This window comes from Abramis brama (assembly GCF_963993115.1).
Source record: "Abramis brama genome assembly, chromosome: 15".
Taxonomy (NCBI): Eukaryota; Metazoa; Chordata; class Actinopteri; order Cypriniformes; family Leuciscidae; genus Abramis; species Abramis brama.
The window spans coordinates 20,500,617-20,512,297 of record NC_139977.1 but is presented as its reverse complement, the minus strand read 5'-3'; the positions used below and the strand labels follow the sequence as shown (position 1 = coordinate 20,512,297).

The window sequence follows — 11,681 nt, the reverse complement described above, 5'->3', positions numbered from 1 at the left end:
AGGAAGTGACTTTTAGGAATAAGCTGTGATATGTAGATGCCAACCTTTGCTATCATCTCAGGCGCATTTGCTTGTGTTATGTCAGCATTGCAAGGATATGAATATGTATCGTCTGATTGCTTGGATAAACATCAGTGTGCCAATGAATTCCTGATGTCTAGATCTGGCGGAACAGAGGAAGAACTATATTGTGCAGCACAAGCACACACAGTTCCAAAAGTATTCACAGCTGTTTTACTGGTGTAACCATAAAACAGACTGAATTATGGGACAGCCAGTCTCTCTTTTAGTAGGGTAGATGGTTGCTGAATTGTATTTTAGGCTTGTACAGTTGTATATACAGTCGTGCTCAAAAGTTTACATATACCTTGCAAAATCTGCAAAATGTTTCTTATTTTTTAACATATTCTGTCTGTTCTCTAACTGAATTAAATTATTTTTATTACTATAAAAAATCAAAGTGGGCGCGGTGGGCAAGTGACGGAACACCATGTAACACCGGCAACACCAGCTATCGCAGCAAGCCTATAGGATACTTGCCAAGACGGGCATGTTGACATCATTTTTGTGTGAATTTGTCCAATCAAGCGCAAGACTTGAAAGAGAACTCAATATTTGCGTAAATATAAATGTATAGTACAACTGCCTTGTAACTAGCATCTAATGTACACTGCAAATTATTTGGTTCTTACCAAGATAAAAAAAACTTAGATTTAGGAGTGTTAGATAATTTATCTTGTTTTTAGAGTGAATTTCTTATTTTAAGTGTTCAACTTTACACGATAATCTTAAATCAAGCACAACCTTATCTTTTTGTCTCAAATAGGCAGGAAATCTTGAAATGAGGTAAATAACTGTTAAAATAAGATATATTACATCGCTCCCCCAAATTCCCCAAAATAAATCTTGTTTTAAGATTCAGTAACAAACTCAAGTTGCTTGATTCAAGAGTCACACAAAAAGCATCTGAAAGAAACAGTTTATTATTGCTCTGACTTCAAGTTCAGACAATGTGAAAAATAAATTACACAGCCTTCACCACAACTCATCATACAGTCCATGGAATTTTTCGATGACCAATATTTGTTAACAAAACAGGCACAGGAAACACAAAACAGCCAAACTCGATCATCCAATACATCAATCCATCCCTTATTGAGATTTTATTAATGTCTACTTCTGTGGGCAATAATATCACAAAGACTATATTTTATTGGCACAAACATATGTTCCTTGAAGCTAACTGAAAAATAGGAAATACAGTCAATGAGTTCATAGCCTTGCAAGGGATTGTGTTCCCCCTAAGAATTTGTCTAAAACAAGGTATCTTGCATAGCAGCTTCATCACACTTGTGTTTTGTGTGTTTTTACAAATAGCAGCAGTGAGTGTGACATCAACAGGATGTGAGGTCATGGGAATTAAACGCAGTGCTTAATGTTACAGGTGTACACCTCAAGCTTCATTGATGTGATTCCCGTTGCTTCCAGAACAGACTGCACAAAGGTTTTCTCCCTCTTTCGCCTCTCACCATTAATGCCTGTGATGACGAATTTTGTAAATGTCACTGACAAGTGTTAGTTTATTCATTTGCCACCCAGCATTAGTCACAGTGCGCATTTGAGTGCGTGAGTGACGCCGACACACTCTCTTGTCTCTGTCTGTGCAGTTGTGCTTCACGTCTCCCATAAAAATAAAAATAAAATTCTATAAATATAGAACACGTCAATCTCTGGAGAGAAATTAATATTTTTTACCAGGTGGATGTAACTAAGTAACAGAAGATAGGATTTCTATTCAACTTGGATTTTTAGCATGTACATGAAAAGCTTATGTGGATTTTATATCAAATCAAACAAGAGACTCGTATTATTCAAATGACTATTGTTTTGACTTTTAACATCCATTTATAAGCATGAAAATACATTTTCTTTCATCAAAATGTTTATTTACACAGACTTTCACCTTCTACTATCATGTGATTTCACTCCTGTGGCTCTTTTCTAAATTGACTGAAAGTGACTTCTGTGTGAACTTTGCTTTATACATTGCTACGCTGTTGACAACAGACAATGGATCATTTTTGCCCACAAAACTTCCTTAATTTGATGGTAACTTAATTCGTTAAACTGATAATGTTACAAGTCATCCCATGTTACATCAATCCCAAGTCACCCGACAATAAAATAAGGGGGGAAAGAACAGATTCTGTAGTGGGAATATCCACATCTCTTATGTAGTGACAGGCAGCATTTAGCCCTTAGAAAGGTTAGTTTTCCTTATGTGACCAGAGGATGGGTTAGGCTATTAGTATTGATAAAGCACTCATGCACTGAAGGATGCTCTCCATGGCCTCCCACACTGAAGTAAGAGCCATTACCCTCAAACTAAAGCACCTCTAAAATGGTATGAAATCAAGATCCTCCCTCACCTTTCTACAGTTTTCTCCATTATTGAATGGTTGCTTCTTTTTTGCCATATTTTCCCACATTTTTGTCATAATCTTTAAGGTTCTGGTCTGAAGAAGAGAGACCGGGCAGACAGGGACAACTAATCCATCTTTTCTGTCCCAGAGGCATTGTGGGAGATGAAGTCAAGCGCACTGCGAGTGAAGCTGTCAGCGGCGGTGATGCGTGAAGCGGAAAGCGGGATCTGTTTTTCTGCAGTTCATGGTTTACATAGAATCAGGAGCCAGTCGAGCCTCACTTATTCCCTGCCCCTCGCCTACTTATGTATGCTAGGCTTTTAGGTGTCCAACTAGGGGGGTCAGAAGGCAAGACCTGCAAGCCATTATTGCGTCATAAATCCCTTCGTTTGAGAATCCTGTATAGATCAAATGAATTAAAGCAAAGCAGGTTTATTTCGCCTTTGGGGAACATTCATTTCGCAGATGCACAGATGTTAATCTGAAACCCTCCTATAAAATATCCAAGCTAGCTATTGGTGATGTCAAGAATCTGGCTATAAGCCTGAACAGAGTTAAGCATGTCCTAAATGCTCTTTCTGGTTGGGTCGTTTAAAAAAAAAAAAAAAAAATGCTATGGAAAAAGGCGGCAAGGTCAGATTAAAGGGACAATTAAAAAATTGTCATTATTTACTCACCTTCATGTAGTTCTATACCTATATGTTTTTTGTTTTTGTTTTCTTCTGTGGAACATAAAGAATAGATATTTTGAAAATGCTTTTTTTCAGACCATACAATAAAAGTCCAATGTTGTTTTGGACCCCATTGACTTTCATTGTATGGACAAAAACATTCTTCTGAATCTGTTCTTTTGTTCTCTGCAGAAGAAAGTAAGATATACAGGTTTGGAATGACATGATGGTAATAAATTAATGACATAATTATGACTATTGGGTGAACCTCCCCTTTAAATGTGCTTGATGTTATATAAAACAGAATGGAGATTGTGCTATCCACACGCACAGAGACATGCATCGATTTTAGAAGTGCGGGATAACTGCACTGACCTGCTTGTTCATTTGTGTGGAATGTTGGTAGAGGCGCTTTAGGGGTCATTGTTAGCGTGGGCCTTAGCGAAATGGACCGCTGCAGTGGGGAAACTGCCAATCACGAGCTGCATCATCACAAACGGAACTCTAATAGAGCAGTTGATAAAATCTAGCCTATTAAATACCAACCCTTCTTTTCACTCCTAAGGGGAAACATACGGCTTCGCTTGAAACGCCGTATGATTACAGTATCCTGAGTACACACAAAGGGCATCTGAGCTGTGGCTTTTTGAAAATGTCAAATAAAACCTTCCTTGGGTTGTTTTCCTAAACAGACGTGGTCTCTTTAAAAAGGTCGGGCTGACAGAGAAAACAGCTAAGCTGGAGTTTCGGTTGTTTCGATGGGGTTGCTGGATTGGAGGAGCGTTTGGTGCGAATCTTGCTTACATAATTTGCGGTCTTGATTGCTACAAGCAGTCTCCATGTTCCCTTTAGCGCAACTACCTCCACCCCACCCCCACTTCCTTTCCCCCCAGGGATATATGTGATGACTTTGGAAGATATCCAGCCCTGCAGAAAGAAGAAGTGTGACTGTAACACTTTTATGTAGTCTCAAGACCAAGACGAGATCGAAAATCTAACTGCGGTTTCCTCCAAAGGCCTGTCTGGTCAGAAAACTCCTACTTTACAAAAACATTGAATTCCTATTGTCGTTGATGATGCATTTGACACTAGGGTGAGAAGACATCCCTATTTTTTGGCCTTTCCCTTAGCTGGAGCTGTCCTTGGAAATTCCTCTCCGTTTTTTTTTTTTTTTGCTTTTAAAAACAGGAATATCCAAAAACCTATTAGGCTTGTAGAAAAGACAAAACTATTCTATTTGTGGGCTATAATTCTACAAAAGGTCTCATATTTATTATTTACCAGTCTCTGTTTCTCTTGTATTTATTTGATGATTGTTATTGATTCCATTTAGCGGCTTTATATAGCAGTTCAGTGCAGCAGCTGTAAGCGGTCATGCATTGTTTTGGATGTGTACTCATGTCTCGATCGGTCAATAAGAATTAGTTTGAGCATAAGTTTTATATAGGTGTATTTTGAATGTACAATATATTGCTACAATATCAATTATCAACTAACATAATAGAATTTCAGAATTTTTAACTTATTTTATAGGTAGATATTAGATAAATATCAAACAATTGTAGTATTGTTTGTATTTAGATATTAGAGATTATTTTGCCATAATCCAATGCTCTCTTAAAGTGAATCTTTGGAAAAAAATTTTTTTATTAACACTGCTAAATGTACTCTTTAGCAAATGTCAAAATGAATATCCAGAATGTCAAGATGAATATCAGTTTTCATACTTTACATCGTAATGTTTTGATGCCTAAAATTATTTAAAACATTTTATTTCTTAAAGTATAGAGTTTTAAAACTTTGCATTTATTGCTCATCAACCATAACATGAAAATAATTATCGGGTTATTGTATTGGCCAGGATTTTAATATCTTATTTTTTATAATCGATGTTGTCACCATGTCATTTTCCAGTAGCCCCAGATTAATTAGGCTAGTTTTATGGCAAATATGCATTGTCCCTATAAGATAAGCAATTTCAAATATGTGTTAGTAGCAATTCAGTGTAGCAACTGTCAGCGCTCCTGCATTGTTTTGAATGCACGTAATGTCATGATCAGTCGACAAGCATTAATTTAAAGCAACAAGGGTGCCAATTAAGAAGTGTGATGTATTTTAGTGTAGTCTGACACTATTATATACAATACTTAATCGCAGTTCTACGTTCATAATGGTCGAAATACAAAGACTTTTTACAGACAAAGAACTATATTAATTTCAGAAATAGGGTTGGCTTATACACATACATTTAAAAAAACGATCAATTCAGTGATGTGAATGCTGGAATACAGTTTCTGTGTTCTAGTGCTGTGTGGATTATAGGAAGACAGGAAACTGACAGTAAAATTGGGGAAGTTGACAATACTGTTCTCTTTGTGCTCAATTTTGTGGCAGATATTCATTTGGGATGTGTGGTGTGGCATGCACTGTGAGAGAATGTATTGAGCAGCATTCAAAAGAGGGTTAACTGTGCAAATCAGGTGGAACAGAAAGACTGCAGTGTGAAAAATCTGCTGCAATCTTGTTTCTCTCTCTGATTGGATAAACATCTAGCCTATGGCGTTGTGACTTGGTATGCAGGTCTCAGACAAAATTGTTTAAGTGGAGTTCAGATGTTGAAGGGCATGACGATGTGAGCTGATTGTGTGAGTGTGTGGTTTCCACTGGTGGGTTTTCTTAAAGCGGTGATTCCCAACCAGGGAAATAATAATATATAATTAAGAAACAATGAATTGAATTATTTAAAACTGAATGGTTCTTTTTTGAGGAAAGAGAAAATAATGTACAAATGTATTTTAAAACTTGTTTGTGTATAGCATTTGTGACAGAATACATTTCTGTTTCCACAAAAATATTATGCAGCTCGACTGTTTTCAACATTGATAAAAATAAGAAATGTTTCTTGATGAGCAAATCAGCATATTAGAATGATTTCTGAAGGATCATGTGACACTGAAGACTGAGTAATGATGCTGTAAAATTCAGCTTTAACATCACAGAAAGAAATTACATTTGAAAATATATTAAAATAGAAAACAGTTATTTTAAATTTTAATAATATTACTGTTTTTACTGCATTTTTGTAATCAAAATGCAGCTTTGCAGACTTCTTTTAAAAACATTTGAAAAAATCTTACAGACCCCAAACTTTTGAACAAAGTGCGTAGGCTATTATGCTACTTTGAGTTTTTTCTCTCACAATGTTTTTGTTGCTGTTGTTTAAAAGGTATTATTTAATAATATTGTTGATGATATTAAATTATATCAAGTATAGTGCCATATGAATTAGGGCTGAACCCATTCAAAATTTCAATTTTGGGATTCGAATATATATATATATATATATATATATTTTAAATAGCCTACCCTTTACTGTGTCAGTAATTACTGCTAATTTCTGATTTGGGTGTGATTTGTTTGTCAAAAAAAATTTAGGCTACCTTAGTAAAAGTATTGTTCTCAACAGACCTGTGTGTTTTGTATCACCAGTGCAGACTACAAATAAACTAAATGCGCTTATTTAATGGCTAAACACGTATAGTAGGCCTACAGACTCTCTATTTGTACAAATTGCTGCACATTCATTTAATTCTGAATTTTGCACATAAGTTGAAAGGCATTTGTTCGTGCATAGTAAAACATATCTGCAATATTTATCAAGTTCACGGATAATTGTGCGTGCATTTATTAATCATTATGATACTAACATCATAATAAAGTAGGCTATACAATATACAAAAAATCAGATGAGCCCAGAATATGAACGCAAACGTGTTTAATTACACGTCAAGCATTTTCCTCCCATAGAAAACCATTATAAGAACGCTTAATGTGGCTTAATGCAGATTAGAATGTCCCCTTATTATGTCGAAATAACGAGTTATGTCGAAATAATGAGATATTATGTCGAAATAATGAGATATTATGTTGAAATAATGAGATATTATGTCGAAATAACGAGATATTATGTTGAAATGACTTATGTCGAAATAACGGATATTATGTCGAAATAACACCTTAATATCTCGAAATAACAAGATAAGTTTTCTTTTTTTTTTTCTTCACCATGCGGTTCAGGGCTTCCATAGAATACAGCCTGAATATAATTGCTCCCAGAAATTATTTTTGGGGGTGAGGCGCGCTGCTTCCGGTTCGCACTGTTCTGCAGTTTATTAATTGTTTATTAACCATATTGCACCAAATGCGACACTGCACTTGGGTCCACAGCAATACACCCGCCACGTGTGAAGTCGATTGGATGAACGATTCTCAGCATAATAAAAATGCAAACACACAGACAGACAGACACACAGAGATTCCTGCCTTTATTAGAGAGAAGAATATTGTATATTGCTTGTGAGGTGACCTTGGGTGTTATGATAAGGCGCCATTAAATATCATCATCAATATGTTCAGCCCCTCCCTCTGAGGTTTCGAATATTCGGTGTTGATTACTACCGAAGCTTCGAAGCTCAAAGAATGGTATTGGGACCAGCCCTAGTATGAACACATTACTGATTTTTTTTTGTCAATGAAGAGGTTCTTGTGCCTTAAAAATGGGGCTTTACATGTGCATAAGACAAAAAAGGTTCAGAAACATTTAATGTTCTTGTCTAGCTCTCTCTCTCTGTGTGTGTGTGTGTGTGCGTGGTCCTGGTAAACTTATGTTGTGGGGACATTTTGTTGTAATACCAGAAATATTTCACCTTGTGGAGACATTTTTTGGTCCCCATGAGGAAATAGATATCATAAACCAAACCATTTTTTTTTTTTTTTTATGTAAAATGTAATGTAAAAATGCAGAGAGTTTTCTAAGGGTCGGGTTCTAGGGGAATATACAGTTTGTACAGTCAAAAAATTATGATGTTTATGGAAAGTCCCCATAAAACATGGAAAGCCAACGTGGTAGACAAGCTTATAAATCACACAGAATGAGTTTTTTTGGAAATGTAAAAATGCAGAAAGTTTTGTGTGATGGGTAGGTTTAGGGGTAGGGTTAGTGTAAGGAGATAGAATATACCGTTTGTACAGTATAAAAACCATTAAGTCTATGAAGAGTCCCCACAAAGATAGTAAACCAGTGTGTGTGTGTGTGTGTGTGTGTGTGTGTGTGTGTGTGTGTGTGTGTGTGTGTGTGTGTGTGTGTGTGCGTGTGCGTGTGTGTGTGTGTGTGACTGGCCGGCCTCTGCTTCTTTGCGGGAATGATGCTCCCCACCATCAGATCCAGGTGTCTTTCCGTTCCCTTCCCCCAATCCGAGGCAGATGTAGTCTGTGCAGTCATGGAGATGGTGCTTTTAGCACATCCATGATCAAAGAACCTATACTTATGGCACAATAAGATCCTGCTAATAATCTACAATTACTTTCAGACACATTCTAGTGCCAATCAGAAAGAATCATACAAAAATAACTAACTACAATAAAGCACTTCAGCAATACATATGTATGATACCATCGATTAGATAAACACACTTGTGTACAATGACAAAAATGCCCTCATTGCCGCGAGCTTACAAAACGTGTTGTTAGTTTTGACATGCAGTTGTCTTTTTGGCTGTTTATTCGGAACAGAAACCGGAAAGCAAAAATCATCAAAGCCAATTGGTTTTTCCATTTAGCGTAACGCAGTTAAGCTTCAAAGCTGAGAAGTCGGACTTGGTGCAAGAAAGAAATATGAAAAGGGGAAAACTGACAATAACTGCAAAACTGTCAGACATGAGAGACATTTTCAGAGAAGGGCCTGCTTAACTACTCACTTCAGACTGAGGCAGTAGATCAGACGTTTCGTTCAGCAGCGACTTAAGTTTCTCAGCATTGCAAAAACACAAGGAGAAGCAGCGTGGAGCTCATTATCATACAGCATATAAAGTGTATATTGGAAACTGCTGGCACTTACAGCTGAAGCTCTGACTCAATAATGAGCAAGTCTACATAGAACTGATCCAATTTTCCATTTTTCTTTTTTTTCTTTTCTGAAAAGTCCATTTAGAAAGCAAGCATCCTGTAGCTTTTCCAATGTTAAATCAAGGGGCAAGGACCGGTTTAGCTGTTTAGCATGGTCCCGTTAGCAGATATATACAGTATATGGGGTTGGTAATATTTTTTTAAAGTCTCTTATGCTAACTGCGTTTGCTTGATCAAAAATACAGTGAAGCAGTAGCCTAATTATGGGAAATATTATTACAATTTAAAAAAAACTGCTTTCTATTGGAATATATTTTAAAATGTAGTTTATTCCTGTGATTTTTCAGCAGCCATTACGAATCTTTAGTGTCACATAATCCTTCAGAAATCATTCTAATATGCTGATTTGGTGTTCAAATTCAATTCATTTTTTTTTAATCAAAATTGAAAATAATGCACTGCTTAATATCTTTGTGAAAACCATTAAAGTTAAAAAAGACACAGCATTTATTTGAAATTCTTGCTGAATAAAAGTAGGCCTATTAATGTCTTTAAAAAAATTCACTGACCCCAAACTTTTGAACAGTATATGTGTGTTTGTGTGTAAAAAAAATAAAATAAATTTATATATATATATATATATATATATATTTACCTACCATACAGAATTTTATTTGCAGAATTTTATTTTATTAGTACATATGGGATTTATATTAGCCAATATTACATACTTCTAAAATTGTATTTAGATATTAGAGATTTTTTGCTGTCCTGTAATGCTCTCTTAAAGTTAATCTTTAAAAACTATAATAATTTAATAATAATTTTAATGTAATCTTTAGCAATCTCAAAATGAATATAAATTTATCATACTTTATATCATAATGTTTTGATGTCTAAATATACTTGGAGCAAAAATGTATTTAACGATTTAACTTTTTTTTACGTATTTATTTATACACATATGTTTTTTATTATTTATGTTTTTTAGATTTTGAATACTGTCCATTACTGGTTGTCAGCTATAAGATGAAAATAATTATTCGGTTATTGTATTGGCCAGGTTTTTAATATCTAATTAATTAATATAATCAGTGTTGTCATTAATTACCCCAGAGTAATTACTCACATGATATTTACAGCTCATGTGATTGGTTCAAAAATAACCTTGGACTTATTGTCCCAATAAAGATAGCAGATTTCAAATCACAAACTTCTATGCCAGCTGAGAAACTGCCTTTGAGATTGAGATGAGGCAAAATGCTAACAAATAACTTTCTCCAGGTATCATTTCCCTCCTTGTGTTAAACAATGGCTTTTGTATTTTGTTTTCTTAATTTGTCATTCTTGTGTAACATTCAAAACTATGATGCACAAATGAGCTGACCTGGTAATAGAATTCATGTAGACAATAAATGTACTTGTTCAGGTGGTGGAAGGGTCTCCCAGGCTGTTTCATTGATGTTTCAAACACCCACGGAAAAGCCCTGTACCAGAACACTAACATCAGCTGGGTCCTAATGCTCTAAAGTTAATTAAATGTTCAGTACTCCCTCAGGTTTTGTGTAATAAATGTTTTAAGCATCTCACTCTCTTTCTCTTCCTCTCTGTTGTGCTTTGCAGTCTGCTCGCAGTACTCACGAGGCGTGTTCGCCATTTTCGGACTGTACGACAAGAGGTCGGTTCACACGCTAACTTCCTTCTGCGGCGCACTGCACATCTCCCTCATCACGCCCAGTTTCCCCACCGAGGGCGAGAGCCAGTTTGTCTTACAGCTGCGGCCATCCATACGAGGAGCCCTTCTCAGCCTGCTAGACCACTACGAATGGAATCGCTTCGTCTTTCTCTACGATACCGACAGGGGTAAGACAATAAAAAGCTCAGAAACACACCTACTCATGCTAATACACATGACCATTTGCTAGTTAGATCAGAGAAATGTTACTAAGTGCCAGTGTTTAATAGGTGTATATACTAATATTCTGCATAATGTCTTGAAGGAATAGTTTTCCCAAAAATGAATATGCTAATCTCATGTTGTTCCAATCTTGCATGACTTTCTATCTTCTATGAAACACATTAAGATAAATTTTAAAGAATCTTTACAGACCTATTTTACATACAGCAGCGGTTCATACATAGTGAAAACGTCTGTCAAGGTCCAAAAAGGACATAAAGCACGATATAAAGCACCATACAAGTCTGAAGCTATACAAATTTTATATACAACAGACTGAAATTTGTTTTTTTATTTTTTATTTTTTATTTAGTGAGCCATACTTCAATCTGTTTGAGACCAAATCGTTCTTTTAAGTCAGTTCTTTTAAGTCAGTTCTTTTAATGAACCAGTTGATCTGGTTTACAAATCACACTGGACACTTTTTTCATGCAGTTACAATGAACTGGAGATTTCAAGTTTTAAATGGGATTCAAAAGCATCGTAAAGTTATCATAAAAGTGGTCCATATGAATCATGCACTATATTCAAAGTCTTCTAATTCCATACAATAACATATGTGATGAACAGACCGAAATTTAAGGACTTATTCACTGATAATCTTCCTCTCCAACAGCTGTTAGTTGTTGCGAACGGATAAGTGAGTCAGTGTCTGTCCAAGTTGAATTTGAGAACCGAATCATTGAGGATTCATTCAGAACTGGAGTAAATGATTCATTAAAAAGA

The 11,681-nt window shown here is 35.6% G+C and overlaps 1 protein-coding gene across 5 annotated transcripts in view; it reads left to right on the top strand.

The window, feature by feature from the left end:
* gria4b (glutamate receptor, ionotropic, AMPA 4b) overlaps positions 1-11,681 on the top strand; it is a 97,675-nt gene that overhangs the window by 46,142 nt on the left and 39,852 nt on the right. For all 5 annotated transcript variants that reach the window (XM_084137562.1, XM_084137558.1, XM_084137559.1 and 2 more), the window contains exon 3: positions 10,622-10,861. In XM_084137562.1, the coding sequence (XP_083993688.1) occupies positions 10,622-10,861 (240 nt within the window). The remainder of the gene's footprint in view (positions 1-10,621; positions 10,862-11,681) is intronic.